The sequence below is a fragment of the Grus americana genome, chromosome 8 (assembly GCF_028858705.1).
Source record: "Grus americana isolate bGruAme1 chromosome 8, bGruAme1.mat, whole genome shotgun sequence".
Classification (NCBI taxonomy): Eukaryota; Metazoa; Chordata; class Aves; order Gruiformes; family Gruidae; genus Grus; species Grus americana.
In genome coordinates this window covers 4,377,829-4,395,305 of record NC_072859.1, presented here as the reverse complement: position 1 = coordinate 4,395,305, position 17,477 = coordinate 4,377,829, and the positions used below count along the sequence as shown (strand labels likewise).

The 17,477-nt window shown below is 45.7% G+C and overlaps 2 protein-coding genes across 2 annotated transcripts; both read right to left on the bottom strand.

Annotated features, from left to right (window-relative positions):
• Positions 1-962: 962 nt before the first annotated feature.
• On the bottom strand, positions 963-5,894 carry ARPC5 (actin related protein 2/3 complex subunit 5). Its single transcript, XM_054834246.1, has 4 exons — positions 5,703-5,894; positions 4,751-4,823; positions 2,772-2,948; positions 963-2,249 (listed from the first exon to the last, which is right to left on the bottom strand). Exons 1-4 carry the CDS (start codon positions 5,843-5,845, stop codon positions 2,187-2,189), a joined length of 456 nt encoding a protein of 151 aa, XP_054690221.1. The 5' UTR covers positions 5,846-5,894; the 3' UTR covers positions 963-2,186.
• A 2,932-nt stretch (positions 5,895-8,826) lies between these two features.
• APOBEC4 (apolipoprotein B mRNA editing enzyme catalytic polypeptide like 4) lies at positions 8,827-9,846 on the bottom strand. The gene has a single exon (XM_054833722.1). It carries the CDS (start codon positions 9,844-9,846, stop codon positions 8,827-8,829), a length of 1,020 nt encoding a protein of 339 aa, XP_054689697.1.
• Positions 9,847-17,477: the final 7,631 nt, after the last annotated feature.

The following is a 17,477-nucleotide window of genomic DNA, read 5'->3' as shown; positions in this document are numbered from 1 at the left end:
CCCTGAACGCAGATGCAGAAGACATGTATGTTTTTATGTAAATGTTTCTAAATACATCATAGCCTAGCCCAAGGGGAAAACAGAGAACCTTAAGGTCATGCTTCTTGTTGCCTTCGTTTACCTAATGCCACCTAGAGGCAGCTGACCTGCTTCGACATTGGTTGTTTTGGAAAATGTTTTTCACTTATCTGGGATTACAGCTTTTTTTTTTTTAAAAATGAGGATCCAAAAAAAGGTTACTACTGAAGCTGTTGGCTTACCGATTGCCGAGTGAAGGCAGTGCATCAGGAACGCTTTGGTTTGAGCCGTCTGAAGGCACTACCTCTGCTTTTGCAAAGCAATGACATGGGTAACGAACAGGAGCTGTCCTTCAGATGTCGGAGTGCTTGACATCAGGTTTCTGTATGCTCAGGCTCTTCAGAAGTTCAAGCCAAGTACGTGTGCCATTAGCGATGATGTATGCACACAGTCATTCCACCCACAGGAGAAGCCCAGGACTGTATCTGTGCTTATATTATTATTAAAACCAACGATTACACATTTAGTCTCTTGGAGCTGGGGCAGGCAGAGACACAAACAAAAGCCCAACTGTGAAACCAGGAGCTTTGCTCCACAGAACTGCCCTGCGAGGCCATTACCCTTTTCCTTCTTTTGTTCTTGAGAAAGCATCTAGCATTAATGGTGGTGACGATCCTGTGCTCTGGCTACAATTTTAGCCTGCGCAGAGACATCTGTAGTAGTTCTGGTTTGGAACATTTCTTGTTTAAATATGTAGCTGAAATAATCTCAGATTTTCTAGTTGGATGAAGCTGCGCAGGTATTGCCACTACATACAGGTACAAGTAACTGCTAGAAAGCAAGCCTACTGAGAAAAACAATAGTGGGGAGAAGTTTTATGACTTTTCTACTGTTCATCCTGGAATAGCAGCCTGCGGCAACTTCAAAGGCATTTCAGACATGGAGTAAATATTCAGTGACGATTTATTGTCTGGTCTTTATTATTATTACAAAAAAAGCGGATATCAAAAACCAGCAAAGATTTCACAAGTTCCCCAACAATTTTACACAACTGAACTGCAGTAAAATGATGAACGTAAAACACACGTATTTCAGTCCTGGCCCTGAACCTTCAACGGTGATCTGTGGTCCGGGATGCCCTGGGCTTTCCTAATTCTTTTTTAAGTACTCCTCTTTATTTTGGAACCTGATTCACCCACTAGCTAACACGCTGTGACACAATACAACAGGAATGTGAACTGTCTGGTATCCTTTAAGACCGTATATATCTAGAAAACAAAATATGGGAGCTTTGCAAGGATGGCACTGATACCAGTATGCATTTCTCAGATTACCCCAGGCAGCCACTATGTTGTGCTTGACAAAAATCAAATCACTTTCAAGTTGCTGAAATGCGATTTGTTGTATGAAAGCTGCTGCTTCTTCTTCTCTTCAGGATCTTTGCTTCCCAAAATAAAAAAAACCAGTTCACTGGGCTGGGCTCCAGCATAAATGGACCATCAACTTTTTAGATTCTACCATCCAAACTGCATGACAGACAACTTCATCTCATTGTGACTTTCCCGCTGCGGACCCAGCATTTGACTGATGATGAGGAACCGGAACAGGCCGCGAGATGTGAGTTAAGGAAAATGCTCAGCTCTCTGGAATGATAATCAGGGTCGGAAGGGAGCCTTTGCTTTCTGTCCTATTCATGGCTGTAGATTCAGAGGTTGACCAAAGGAAACATGGTCCAGTTACCTGTATTAATAGCTGCCCCACTTCTCAAATATAGATCTTGCATTGAAATACTGCCTGGCTAGTGAAAAGAATTAAGACATTGCCCTACGTCCCTCAGCATTTGCTCAGAAAGTCAGGTCCAAATCTGCCACAATTGTACACAAATGCAAATCACCCTAAACATCAAGTTGTATATGTTGCTATACGTGTCACTGAAATGTTCGCGAGTACCAAGTATTCCTGTTAGAAATAAAATTGCACCTTCATAATTTTCCAGAATTGAACAAAAAAAAGAGATCACGATATGCATTATTTGTCAGGTATGAAAGAAGTAGCGAGAAGGCAAGCTGAGAGACAGGCGCTGCCCACAGGGCAGCAATGGCGTTTGGTTGGGTTTTGTACCAGCATTTCCCACGCTGTGGATGGCAGACAACCACTCACTGCTGGATTTAAACCGTTTTCCTGGCAGTCAAAACGCGGACAATGGACCCCACTCCTCCAGCAGCCAGGGCCTGGGAAGAGAAACGTGGTAATTAACACCAGGTCAAGGTAGCTACAGGCTGATCGGAAAGGCTTCCCAACTGTATTTCAGATGAGCGTCTCCTCGCTGTTTACGTTAAAAACAAAACAGTGGCACTCAGGGTGCTAGGAAAGGATGATCGCATTTGCTCTAAAGACAGCTATCTAATGAGCTTTTATTTCCCTGCATAACCAAGTTGCAAACTTTGCTTTCCTCTAGGAAGAAAATTCTACTTCCACCTGCCTGAATCATGACTGAACCATTTCGTATGTCTCAGTCTAACAGAAAATCAAATTTTAACTGTAGAACCTTTACCCAAGGAATCAGAATAAGCAGGCAGATGATGTGACTCAGCTGTGAGCTTTCAGGACTGTACCCTCCTCATGGTGTTAAATACGGCATTTCAGTTTTACCAGACAGAAAGCTGGCTCTTACCAGGCTCAGTGAGCATGCCTTGGACCCAAAAACCTGCTACCGCGGATAACCTAGGCAAGCGCACACCCTATAAACGCACCTTCTCGTGCCACTGCAGCAGCACAGCACTGCTGTTGTCAGAGGGGCTCTCAAAGCCTTTGTAGATGTACTTCATTAGCAGGTCAACACCGTTCTTGTCCAGCGACTGCACTGCCTTCTCGATATCGTTGGCTTTGAAAGAGATGAGGACCTTCAGGACAATACTTTCTGCACGATCCTGTCAACAAATAAGGAAGGCAGAGAAAACATTCATTCTCCTATAAGGTGCGTTGAAGTATTATTTGTCTCTCCAACAAACAAAACTAGATATTTTTTTTAAACAACTGTAAAATCTGTTTGAATAGGGCCGTTTGTGCACAAATCTTACGATAATAATGTGTAAGTCCTCCCAATGATAAAAAGCTTAAAAGAGTTTAACGTGTTTATCCTGCTCTAAGTTTTCTGCCTCTCTGCTTGTGTTTGCAATTCTCCACCTATTAAATGAGGTTACAGCTAGAGACTAAATTTTCGTATCCAAACTCAAGGTCTGGCAAGTTCCAAAAGAACTATAAGAATTAAGTACTTGTCTGGCCTCCCTTGCCACCGGAGCCTTTTCCATGCCTTTGTACTGTTTAATGAGACAACACTATTCTATTCCATGGAAATGCCATTGGCCAGCCTGGAAGAGGTGACTGCTGGAAGCCGCATGTTTTCCAGTCAACTTGTGTCCCAGGCACACAGGATGCAAACTGGCAGCATTAATATTTTGCATTAATAACTACTTGCAAGTTGATCTGGAAGTGATTTCAGGCCCAGGAATGTGTATGGCGTGATTACAGCGGCAGATTAGCCATGTAATCAGCAAAAAGCAGCTCTTCCTGTTCATCCATCGCTAACTGAGGGAAGGTGAAAGAAAAAGGTCTCGGGTTTGTTGGGAATTTGAATAATTCCATTACACAAATACTTCAAGCAGCTTCCTTCTTCAGAAATGATGGATGATAGTTTTTCTTGTTGAATTTAATATCCCATAGCTGCTTGGCTTAGCGAGACTCCTCACATGAAGAACTGTAAGTAAAACCATAAAAGTTCCAGGAGACCAACTAAAAATGAAAGCAAACGTATTAAAATTCAGTCACTCTGTCCTTTTCAATTCCACTGCCTTCAAAGTGTATTCTCCAATCTATCAATACAGAGCTAACAGAAACAAGTCATTAATGTGAGGACAAAGCTGTTCACTCTCTAATACAGCACTATCCGTAACAAACAGCTGGTTCTCAAAACCCTGTGAAACTCCTCAGGAAAGGTGAAAAAAAATCGCCGCTGGTGAGGACAGCCTGGTGCCAGAGCAGCACAGAAACGTGCCCGGGGGACATTTCTCCCCCTTAAGCAGGGAGAACAGATCTCTCTGCACGCGCTCGCCAGCTGGGCAGTTCCACGTCTTATCTGCCTCTTCCTCTCGTCACTGCAATTGTGAGCCATTCAAGGTTTATTCTGGGGATATTCAGAAATACATGCATGCAGCAGGCTCCTATATTCTGTCACAGGGGGAGTGCTTGTGTTTTCTGAGGTTTTAACAGCTTAATTTTGATTGGATGCAATAACCATTGGTTCTTCCTTTTTTGTAGGTTCACAGTCTGGCTGCACTAGCAGAGTTTCATTAGTCAGAGGTGACTACTGAAGTTGTGGTTCCTTGATCGCTCAGTACCGACTACATCTACGTGCTGCTTCCCATCAGACACGGGCACCGGGTGATGCGTGGAGTTAGCCAGGGCACAAACCATACGACTAATGGGGGTAGGAGAACACACAAAACCTGAACTAGCACCAACCTAAAGGTATGTGGACAGATGACATCAGAACTAAGGTATTTTGAACAAGGTTAAAACAGAGGTCATAGATGTTTCGACATCAGGGAATACCCTAAAAGCAGCTTCCTTGGCTTCCTCAAAGCACACCTGGCAGGGTTGGCGGGGTAGGGGCTACAGAAAGAAGAAAGGATTTTTAAGGAGTAACCCATAAATGAATTATTTGTTATTTCACCTTCACTGCCTGGTTCTTTGTGTTGATAGGAGGGTTCTTCAGAGCCGCCTGTAGTGCAGCCATCATGTTCCCTGTGCCAGACAGTTAAGGACCAGACACCAAGTCTTTGTAAAGCAACAGAACCAGCTCCAGGACAGTGATACTGGTAGCTGGCTTGTGCATGACTGAAGATACTTAAGGTTCAGTGGATGGAACAATTCCCTCAACAGATAGCACAGATTGCAGTGTAAGGTAGCACTTAGCAGGCCATTTGAGGAAGAAGCAGCACCAGCAGGAAGCTGTACAGTTCCAGTATTGGAGAATACTTCTTAGGCCCTTTGTTGAATGAGGATCCAAATAACAGAAATTATTCTCCATCACCTCTGTAATTTGTAGCCCTCGAGGACAGGCCTCACCTCCCACCAGCCATCGGGAAAGCCGGCAGTGGCAGCGGGCACACGGAGCCTTCCTTTCCGCCACAAGAAACTCCCGTCCCCCCCCATAAAGGCACCTCCCAGACACCGCCGCCTCTGCTGTGAGGGGAAGGAAGTGGGGGCCCCCTTCCTCCTGCCGGCCCCGGGCCCCCTTCCTCCTGTCGGCCCCGGGCCCCCTTCCTCCTGTCGGCCCCGGGCCCCCTTCCTCCTGTCGGCCCCGGGCCCCCTTCCTCCTGCCGGCCCCCGGGCCCCCTTCCTCCTGCCGGCCCCCGGCCCGCTTCCTCCTGTCAGCCCCTTCCTCCTGTCAGCCCCTTCCTCCTGTCAGCCCCTCCACCCATCAGCCCCTTTCCGCCCTCCTGTCAGGACCGGGCCGGGTCGCGGCTCTCGGGCCCTCGGCGGCAGCGCCGGGCACGGATGTTCCCATAAAAGGCAGCCCCGGCGGCAGCCGCCGCGCCCGGTCCCCGCCCGTCCCGCACCCTTCCCCCCCCGCCGCGGCCGCTCCTGACGGGACTCTTTTCCGTCCGGCGGCGGAAGGATATTGTCGCAGGCACGAGTCCACCTCGCCCTCATCGGGTCCCGCTTGCCCGTCGCCTCCTTCTTCCTCATCCACGAACTTGTTCTCGTCGTACTCGTCCACATCCACCCGGCGGAACCGCGCCGACGACACCGTGTGTTTCGCCATGCCGACCGGCTCGCCCCCGCCCGCCGCTCCGCTCCGCGCAGCCGCCCCCGCCCGCCTGGCCCTGCGCGCACGCGCGAGCCGGGACGTTTCCCTCTGCGCATGCGCGTCGAGTAAAGCCCTCCCTCCCGCGACGCCAGGGGGCGCAAGAGGCAGCTGAGTGGGCGGAACGGTGCGGGAGGCGAGCTGCTATTGGTCGGCCGGGAGTTGTGTAAGCCCTCGAAGTGCGTGTGTTTGGGGTAGTTGGTTGCCACGGTGACCGGTGCGGGCATTACCGCCTGGGCGTCCGTGGGCACACAGCGCCCTCGGCTCTGGCGAGGCAGCCCGGTAGCTGCGGTTGTGTGGCCTCCTTGCAGAGGCCCCGACAGCGAGTTCTCCCGTGGACTGCAGACTGTACGCCATGTGGCACAGGATCAACTTTAGAGTTTTCAGACGGGTATGAGCAAGGCAGGGCCCCGCTGCCCTCAGAGGCCTGGTGGGGACACAAAACGGGGGCGATGCCATGTAGTGCCCATATAACGTACGCCCCGTGAGCGATGGGCTTGGGTCTGGGCTTGGTGGAAATTCCAAGCTCAAACGCCGCTTCGTTACTACAAAAAGTACAAAGCATGGCGTTGGGTTTACGTTTCTGGGTAAAAGAAAGTAATCGCCCCGCTACGACAGCGCAGGTGGCTACTTGCGATGGTGTTAGTTAACGTTTTATCAGAAAGTGCAGAATGAGTGTGATCTAATTCAAGAAAGCTCTTCTTAAAAAAGCTCCTTGGCCTTGTAACGGTAACGGGCCTAGTGAGTTCTAGGACATTTCGGCCTCTGTTAGGTTGTAAGAGACTCAGAAAAAAGTTTGAGTGTCCAAGTGGGATCACCTCTGCTGAAGTGAAGGGTGCTTAAGGTCACCCTGGGAAGTAGCCTTTTTTTTTTTTTTTTTGTTCCTTTACTCAGGTACATAATAGCTGTGACCACAGAAGGAGTGAAAAAAGCAGCAGAAGCACTGACTTGTATAAAATCAGCCATTGTGTTTATTCACAATTGTTAGCTGGGAAGGAACCCCTGTTTTCTGGGAAGCAACATGTTCTTGACTTCAGTTGCCCCATTCTTTAAAACCTTTAGTAAAATAACAAATACACTGAATCACAAAGTGGAAACACTGCTTTAAATGATAGGATTTTTTTTTTCCTTTTCCAGTTATCCTCGGACTGTGTAGATCTGTGTTATCTATATTAAGCTATTACATATTTCTTACTATTTAGAAAATCACATGGCTTTGAGTTTCCTCTGAATAGAAGGCAGCAGCCTTAGAAAAAAAAATACACACACATACATGTGTATATAACCCCCCCTATTATTAAGGAAACAAGTGGTGGGAAAACTTTATTCGTATATCAGCCTTACCTGCAGAACCACCTTCTCAACAGAGGAGAAATTTAGGCTATGTCATGTGTTCCACCAAAGTTGCCTCAGCTGGGAAATGGGTTGGGTTTGCGTGGCAAGGTTTTGGTAGCAGGGGGGCTACAGGGGTGGCTTCTGTGAGAAGCTGCCAGAAGCTCCCCCTGTGTCTGACAGAGCCAATGCCAGCCGGCTCCAACACGGACCCGCCGCTGGCCAAGGCCAAGCCAATCAGCGCCTCTGGGATAACATAGTTAAGAAGGAAAAAAACAGTTAGAGCTTTTGCAGCTGGAGAGAGGAGTGAGAAGGTGTAAGAAACTCTGCAGACACCAAGGTCAGTGAAGAAGGAGGGGCAGGAGGAGCTCCAGGCGCCGGAGCAGAGATCCCCCTGCAGCCCGTGGTGAAGGCCATGGTGAAGCAGGCTGTCCCCCTGGACCCCCCCCCCCCATGGAGGAAGGATGAGGGGGTGTAGAGATTCCACCTGCAGCCCGTGGAGGACCCCACGCCGGAGCAGGTGGAGGCACCTGAAGGAGGCTGTGGCCTGTGGAAAGCCCACGCTGGAGCAGGCTCCTGGCAGGACCTGTGGACCCGTGGAGAGAGGAGCCCATGCCAGAGCAGGTTTGCTGGCAGGACTTGTGACCCACGCTGGAGCAGTTTGCTCCTGAAGGTCTGCACCCCGTGGGAGAGACTCACGTTGGAGCAGTTCGTGAAGGACTGTAGCCTGTGGGAGAGACTCACGCTGGAGCAGTTCGTGAAGGACTGTAGCCTGTGGGAGAGACTCATGCTGGAGCATTTCGTGAAGGACTGTAGCCTGTGGGAGAGACTCACGTTGGAGCAGTTTGTGAAGGACTGTCTCCTGTGAGAGGGACTCCATGCTGGAGCAGGGGAACGATGAGAGGAGTCCTCCCCCTGAGGATGAAGTAGCAGCAGAAACACCGTGTGCTGAACTGACCGTAACCCCCATTCCCCGTCCCCCTGTGCCGCTGAGGGGGGGTGGAGGTTGAAGCCGGGAGTGAAGTGAGCCCGGGAAGATGGGAGGGGTGGGGGGAGGTGTTTTAAGATTTGATTTTATTTCTCATTCCTCTACTCTGTTTTGCCTAGTAATAAATTAGATGAATTCCCTAAGTTCAGTCTAGTTTGCTCGTGACGATAATTAGTGAGTGATCTCTCCCTGTCCTTATCTCGACCCACAAGCATTTCGTTATGCCTTTTCTCCCCTGTCTAATGAAGGAGGGGAGTGAGAGAGCGGCTCTGGTGGGCACCTGGCCCCAGCCAGGGTCAACCCACCACAGGAAGCTACAATCAGGCTGTAGTTGTGGTTGTAGCTTGTGAACTGTTTACATTTTTCTGGTAGAAATTGGCTTGAGGGCAACAAATAAATTAATCACAGGAGGCAATCAGAAGATGCCGAGGTTTTGGGTTTACTGCTATGGGTTTATGTTTGAAAGGTATGGGACTAAAATAAAAGCGTGTTCATAGTTATTTGAGATCCACAGTTATTCTGTGGGCTGACTTTTGTAGGAGGTGACTTTATTGGTGGGGTTTTTTGCCATTTGTGATCTCAGTTTTACAGCCTGAAAGCAGTTCGATTTGTATCATTTTCAGAGTAGGTGCCTGCCGCCTGGAAACATTTCAGAATTACGAGTTTCATTGAATGATTCCTTTGGCATTTTTAAATGCCTTACGATATTTATAGGTCTGGGGTATAGCTGTTGCTTCGGAAAGGGCAGAAACATTTCTGGGAAAAGGACCAAGTGGCTTGGAGACATGGGAGGTAGCAGACTGCCTTTCATCGCTTGGAGAGGCTGCTGGGAGGCTGGGCTAGGAGAAGAAAAGGCTAAGTTCTGCCCAGCAGGCTTTCCCTGCATTGCTTGTGGAAAAGCTTTCCTAAAATACGGTCTAATTGCCGTTAAGTTGTTAATTTGATGTGGATTTTGTCCATCCGCTAAGGTTCTTGACGGTGGAGCTGGGTGATAAAGGGTTGATGCTGGGATGCCGTATACAAAATTGCAGAGGAGGTAATGCCACATCCCCCCGGGCAGTCTCTGCAGAGTCACCCGAGGCCCCAGGCTGGAGAGGCTCCACAAAGCTTCGCGGTTCCATGCGGCAGCAGGGAAACCGTCCTCGGTGTGATAAAGCTGAGAGAAATAGATGCAGAGCGTGATTTCTGGATACTTCAGCAAGCAACTGTAGATTTTACTTATGCAACAGTGGTGAGCCTCGTTACAAGGAGAGTAATTTGAAAAGAGGATGATGTATCCAATGTTTTCATAGGCATCTGTAACTGCATCCAGATAACCGCCCACCTCAAACAACATAGATTCTGGATGGTTGCCTTGCTCAGTACAGTTTGTAGCGTGGCCTTTTTGGACTACTCTGCCTGAGAAGCTCCTCAACTCATAGAAGAGAAGGTGTTTCTTTGGGAGAGATTCTGTTGATCTGTATGGGAAGCCAAAGACCCTGTGAAATTCTGCGTAAGGGACTCTCGCTTCTTCACCAGTCCGTATGTGGTAGGGACACTTAGCGCAGATGTGGTTCTGTCTCTGCCAGAAATAGGGCTTTACCACAGTCCCCCGATTTGTCAGATATTCTCGGAAAATTGTTTTCTCTCCCGGATTCATGTTCTGTTGAAAAATCTCCCCATTTATGTGCTATATAGCTGACAGTCCTGAATGAAAAAGGAAAGTAATGTTTTCATTTAACCCTTCAATTTGTGTGGCATTTAAACTGCAAAAAAGAATGGGAGGTAGTCCCTTAAAAAATGTAACAAAACTGGTAGCAGGACATAGAAATGTTGTTGATGACACAGAGAACAAAGCTCTCTTGCAGCCTGGGAGCATTTTTAGTTTTCACAAACTAGCCGTTTTGCTAAAAACTTGAGTAAAAAGTATTTCTCTGGCTTCTGCCCTCTTACCTTAGACAGGAGAAAGTGCATAATAAAACCAGCCATGCTTTTCAGGAATCGATTAGCAGATGAGCCTTATGCAATCTGGCAAAACAAACAAGTAAACACCAACAAAAAAAAGAGGGATAATTACCATCGCAGCAGTTCCAGCTCAGGGTAACAGTAAATATTTATCTGATTTCCTTCACTGGCTTTTTAGGATTGGTTCAGAGATCCCACTTTAGTGACTATTGCAAGCTTTCTTTTCAAAATTAGGTGGCGCAGAAGAAAGTCCCTGTTGCCTCCTCGGTTTTGGCAGTTTGGCTGTAGAAGGATCTTTCCCAAGTGCAGTAACTTTGCTCCGGCTGTAATGGTGACGGCAGGCAGGCTCCTTTAGGTGTTTACAGGTGCCAAGTGCTAGGAGACGAGAATATAAATAGGATTTTCTTTTGTGCAGCCAGCCACCTGTGGTAGTTAAGCTTGTGTTCTTTGCCTGTCACTAGTTGTTTCCTATCTCAAGTGATTAAGTTTCCTTTGTTTCTTTAGTGCTGTTTTGAGACAAGGTTTTTATAGCTGAAAGATGGATGTGGTTCTAACAAACAGGTTACTGAATTTGTTTCCAGGTGATTGTTATTTCTGTGTGTATCTGTCTGTTGTGCCAGCTGGGCAGAAAGCTCCAGTTGTGCTGCTGCTCTCCTACGCAGGCAACAGCGCTGTCCCTCCTTTAAGAAGTTTGTGCGTGTCCCTCACCGAGGCTGTAGTTCAAGCGAGCAGCGGGCCGTTTCATGAGCTAAATCATGCCTGCTTTGCTTGGGCAGGGTTCCACATGAGTGCAAACACAAGTTTTGTGTAGATGAACAACTTTTGGCTCAAGCACTGAGGCAGATAATTATTTTTCTTCACTGTTGCTCTAATTGAGCCACTCATCATCGCTGGATCCGGTTTAATTCTGTTACTGCCTTTCTGACTATGAACAACTTTTCCATCTGCATATTTTATTACAGCTTGCTTCTGCATTCCACATGGTTTTGCCCTCTGACTGTCAGGATTTCATTTTCGTCTTAAGTTACTAATTTGATTCATTTGCTTTGTTTTCCACTCCTGACTCTATGCCAGCTTCCATGTATTTTCCTGTGTTAGAGCTCTTTCCTGATCCAGGCTATTGTGCTGTTCTCATTCAGATTACTTCTAAAGATTGGCTTCCTCGCATCGCAAATGCTCCATTTGTCATTTTGGAGGTTTCTGTACATTTTTTGATGTTCAGTTGTACTCTGTACTGTGCATTGCAACATAATCGTGGCAGTGGTGTGTCCTGGAAAATGAAAAATACGTTTGCTACCTGCCATAAAAAAAGAGCAGGTCTGAAGAAGGGAGTGCTTTTCTTTGTAGAGGCATGTTATGGAAAGTTATTGCCACCCCGCCAATTCTCCTGTAGGTTGCCAATATTATTAAAGACAATTTAAAAAGCTGCAAATTTGGGGCGAGGTTTCGATTCCTTCTGTCACTGCCGGTACTTTCGCAGAGCTGGAGAGGCCGCATGATGGCAATGTTGTACACCGGAGACGTATCCCGTTCTATGCTTGTTGATGGAGGCAACGGCTTGAACTTTGTTTCAGTGCGTTTGAAGGGATGCCACTTAGAGAGACATGAAATTTCGTATCTCTCTTTAAAACTTGCCTTTTTTTGTTTGTCAGTATGGCCTGATCAAAACCCAGCAAATATTCAGTCCTCTCAATTAATAGTGTCACATCCTTCCAGGGCAGGAATCAAATCCCAAACTACCCGGTTTGATGGATGAATTGGAAGAGCGTTCCCACAAGCCGAGCGCGTTGCTGTGTGCGCTGCACCGGCTTTTGGCTCCTTTGCTAGCGCTGTCCCCGTGAACCTGCTGGGGCTGGCAGTGACAAGGGCTGCTCGCTCCGCCTCTGCGGGCTCCAGCCTTCCCGCCAGCCTGAATCCTCTGCCAGCTCTAACGAGCAGAGAGGGCCAGGGGAGCAGAATCCCAGTGAGTATGTGAATATAAATGGCAGAGGCTTCTCATTTGCCACGTACGTCAGTCCCGTAACTGATCATTTTGGGGGTACAAAGAGGGACAGTGTTTACAAAAAGTGCAAGTCGAGCAAAATGGAAGGAAGCTGACCACTCATCGTGTTCTCAGAATGGACCCATCTCTGGTTTATGAGAAAGCAGAAAGTTCTTTATTCCTTCCTTTTTTTGCACGATTTTTTTCTAAAGTAGGAAAAAAGGTGCAAACGTGTTACACAGGATCTCTTAAACGGATGTATGGATGCACATACACATGGATGCGTGTGTATGTATACGTGCGTGTGGATTAAGCAGCTAATAGGAGCACTCATCATTCAGCTCTCTTGCAGAAAAGGTCTGTTCACATGCACAATTTTATTCAGTAATACTGAACAGCTCAGTAGCATTTGTCATCTTCAAGGTAGTTCATAAATCTGACCAAGTGGTTAAAATATAGACTGGTCTAAATGGCTCTTTTTCTGGTATCTCTGTTGTCTAGTGTCACTTAGATCCTGTGCAGGGGAAATTGTTAAAGTGGCTTCTGACTTTCAGGGTGCCTAATTTGTCACAGTGATCCTGATGCATCTGCAGAGGTAGTAAATGCTGCAGTCTTTAGCTGAAGTTAGTAGTTTATATAAGTCTGAAATTTGGAACTCAGATGGTTTCAGGCTGGAAGATAAAAAATGAAGGCACTCAAAATCACTTCTCCCTTTTTGGTAATTTTTGTCTTGATTTCAGTGTTTGCAATCCTGATTGAGGGAGAGGAAGAATTTTACCTAATCAGGTACCTAGTTTGGTTCTGTAGTTCATTATAAGATGGCTCTCCTCGTCCCCCTCATCAGTTGTGAATTGCTTTGAGATCTTCAAAATACATGGTGGACTGCAGCGTTGTATGGTGACGTGTAGCTCATTCCTTAATTCTCTTTGTCCTTTAAACACAACACCCCAATCAAAATAGTCAATGCCCTGCTATAAAAGCAAGATATCCAACCTGCTCTTGTGCTTTGTCTGGTTGTCCCATGTTTTTGAGCAGAAAACTTGCCCGTATCTTCTCTGATATTTATCTTTTTCATCACCCAGCCCTTCCTGAGCCCACAGGCTGTTCCACAATCTGAGAAGAAATGCTTGATTTTAAATATCCTGTATGGACCTAAGGGTGGGTCTTTTAACACTGGAAGCTGTTAGGAAAAATACCATCTTCATCTATCGATTTCATTGCGTGAAAACATCATCCTGATAGAAAAGATCATGTCTAATGGATGTGATTAGGAACTCAAAATACATGTTAAGGAATTAAACAGATCCATGTGTCCCCCCCACTTATATTTAAAATTATAATTATATCCCAGGCTCTCCCAACTATATTTGGAGGGGACAGGGATATAATTATAATTTTAAGAAATTGTTTCCCTTATTACTAAAATGCTGGCATCTTTGGGGCAGAGGGCAGTAGCTGTTTAATAGCACTCCCCAACAAGGTATAAACGTTCACAGGAGGAGCTGGAGAGGAATGCTTTATCCAGTTAAAACCGCTGGGGAAACTTATGTGGTCAGTACGTAATTACTCAGGTTGGAAGCTAGCCAGGATGCAAACCCTATGTTCTGCTCCTAGGGAAAAAAAAGTGTAATGATCAGGCCTGTAATTTTTTTTAATCCAAATATTAGCTAAAACCTGGTATCTCTTCAGGCTAAAAAAACATACAGAAATTCTGCTCCATCCCAACGTGGCCAGTTTGGAGCTGATACTGGTTTTACTGATTTAAACGTGGGATACTGAGATTTATGAAGATATCTTTTGGAAGCAAAGTCGCACACGTTGATTAGGCAAAAGCTATTTTTTCTGCTGTGTGATTATACGGAAGTATGATGACTTTTTTTATTCCCCAAACTAAAACATGGTCTACTTCCATAGTCTAGTACAAGTGTAGCTCTCTTTATGTGAGGGGATCTGGTGCTTCCCCCCAAAGCACTGCACTCAGTACAAGAATGGTTCCTTTTTTTGCTGCTGAAATATGAGTGCTGAAATTCTGTTGCATTTCTTAGTACGGCTTGGTTCAAAATAATCTCTGTTGGAAAGCATTTTACACATGACTTCATTCAGTAAGAAGTTTATCTGAGTTCAAAGTACAGAGGAGTCACGTGGTCCTTAAACAGCCAGAGACTTGACGTTCTTGTGCACTCCTAAGATTTTAAAAATAAGAAGCAAAGGAAGTGAAGGAAGAAGCAGAACACTCTCTGAAACTGCTAAGAAACACGTCCACGCAGACAATTTAAACCTGAGGTGTTGTGGCATGACTTGCCTCCCTGCTCAACAATCTCAAGTTCATTTAACACGTGCGTTTGGGATATCTAGTACTGCAGGAACGCTGGCTCACAGCTCCGGAGCGGAGCCCTGGTATTTTGCATTCTGCCACTGGGCTGTAAAGATTAGCGAGGATTTAGGTCCCGAGTTTGGAACAATTCCTGCTTGAGCTCGTGTGAAAGTCAGATCTTCACAAAGCTGTTCCACCAAACTTTCCTCACCTGTCTTGTCCGGCCTCAAAGTGATTTAAATTATCACCTCGCTTCCAGAGATTTTTCCAGGGCTCCACTAAATTCTTTTGTTTGTTTCCCTTTCTCTATCTTTATGTCTAAAAATAAGTATTTTTCCCTTGTCTGTCTATTCAGAGTGGAATTTAAAACCACAAAGTTTGGTTAGTTTTAAACCTTCCATCCACTGATAAATTTATGATGCCTCTGATAACGAACAGCGTAATGAATCGTAGCTTGCCTTCCGCTCCCTTTACATTGGCACGTGCATCAGCTAATGGTGATCATGAAAATTAAATGCAGAGCGTTCTGCTATATCTAACCTAACTGTAATCCTGGAGAACTCAGTAAGAAACCGTGTTTGATGGGCAGCAGGCCTCCTGAAGTCTGTAAGGTACTACAGAGTTCTCTGTAGTATTTATTCCCACCTACTTGCCTGAAAATTACTGCTGGGGGTTTTTTTTTGGCATCAGTTATCATCTCACCCCTAATACCACTCTCTGTTAGCTGGGCAGGACAGGAGGCTGGCTGCAACGACTTTCAAACCGTGTGGGTCCTTTGCAGCTGATGGAGGTAGCCAAGCCGAGCAGGTAGCAGATGAGTTACGCTAACAAATTTTCCTTAGTGGGAGCACTTTCTTCTGTCTCTGCGTGCTGATTTTCCAGAAGTTAGTAGGAACCTGACATACTCGGCGTGTTGGTGACCTCAGTTCGTTTCTCGGCTGGGTTTGATGGGTTCAAGGGAGTCAATGAGTTCAGAAATCACACAGGATGGAGCGGGAAGGGAGCAGAAAGAAAGCAGGATTGCATAAGCTTTGTTTCTTTAGGATTTGAGGCTAATAACCCTACAGAGGGAGTGTATATTAAAAAAAAAAAAAAAAAAAAACAGAGGCGGCCTATTTTGTATCAGTTGAGTCAGAAGGTCTTAGCATGAATTGCCTGAAGTGCTTAAGAAAGCTGAAAATAGAAAAATAATGGAAACTTTGGAGATTCTTGTTGAAGATCTTATTTGTTGAGTACTATAGCACTACAGAGGTGAGCTCGCTACAGAATTGTTCTTTATGCCAGAAATTCCCCTACTATGTTTGTGAACTTTAGGTGGGGTAAACTTTATGCTGTGGAAGTTAAATTGAACGTGTTTGAAAATGTAAGGTGATTAGAGCCGAATGGCATGTCCACAGAGGTGTAACGGCCTGAGACTGTAACATGCAGAGGGCCAGCAAGCGATACTGGGTATTTCTGCATTTCAGCTATGTCATTTCTGGTTTTGCTGTATTGGAGGAATTGAGATTTAGGCCCCCTGGCCTTGGCATCAAGCAGGGGAAAATCTTTTACATGTTGTGGATGAATCATGCAGACTGCGATAAAGGGCAGGGGATCTTTTAGCTCGTGTGCTATTAGTCGTAGCAGCTACAACAGGCAGTAGAATAAACGGCCAAGGAAAAGAGTTACAACTAGAAACTGCATGGTCTCGAATCAGGAAGACCAGACAGGCTTACCCGACATCTCCAGCACTCCTTGTACTTCAGCGTTGGTTCTCTCCAGAATCCATTGCACTAATGATATGATTTATTACTGGTTTTAATTAGGTAGGTGCTGGTGACCTGCATGCGGCCATTAAAGAGAATTTCGCTGTTGAATGAGACCAAGCTTAACAAAAATAGATATACAATATGCTAGGCTGGTCCGTGAACCACTTACCCTCTGGTTCATTTAGTTTAAATAGTATATGTGGATCACCATTCAGCGAGATTATAAAACTATTGAGGCAAACAGCCTCAACTGATACTCAAGTGTTTTCTTGTCAAAGAATCGTGCTGTTCCTTTTAATGGCTTTCACTCGTAGACAGGAAGACATCCAAAAGAGCCCTTGAAAGATTTTCTGGGCTTGGAGACACATATTTGAATCTAAGGCCACTTGAGAAGGCATCATGAAAAATGGGAACCTAAAAACACAGAGTGAAGCAATTATACTCGTATTTATTTCAGACTTGGATTTTATTTGCTTGTGAGAATTCTAGGCAATGACCTGCTGCTACAAAGTTTAAATTAACAAATGTGAGGGCTCTTGCTAATGTCACCGGGACTGTTTACATGGATAAAGTTAAGCAGATGTATAAATCTTTGCAGGGTACGGGACTAAAACAGTAACAGCTGGCCAAAGATGATTTAGTCATTGTGTGAGGGAGGGTACGGGCTGCTGAGGGTGATGGTTAATATTGTGTGAAACTGGTCAAATTGGTACCTGCTGTTACTCTCACGGATATGAATTTAGATCAATATGTGGTTGGATGAAAAAAACGTAAATAGGGGTTAGAAAAAAGATATGTCAAATGGCAGCTACAAATGCCTTATTTCTTCATGCACGCCCCAAATAAATTAGGATCCAAGATTTGCACTGGTATCATTGCCAACCTTCAGCACTTCATGAGGCCGGTGTGAAAGTTAAGCTCCATTTAGTGAATGAAAGGGCTCATCTGCCTTCCAACACCAAATCTTCCAAACTTTGAAAAAGTTTTCAGAGTTTGTAAAGGTGAAAAGCACTGAGGTTGTTCAGCAGTAATCTGGTTTTGTTAGCTGGGTTCCTGTCTCGAGGGCTAAATATGAACATTGCTATCCAAGACTGAGATCGTCTGTACTTTGTATATATTTGTACGTCTCTCTTTCAGGTAGGACAAAGTGTTTACACTACATCCGTGATGCGAGGACATTAAGGTGTCCAAGGTAATTCTGCATTAGCTGTGCCTTGTTTGTGTGGCTTATACCCACGTGTTTCCTCTTCCACCTCACTGATTGTGTTTTGCCATCACTTTTT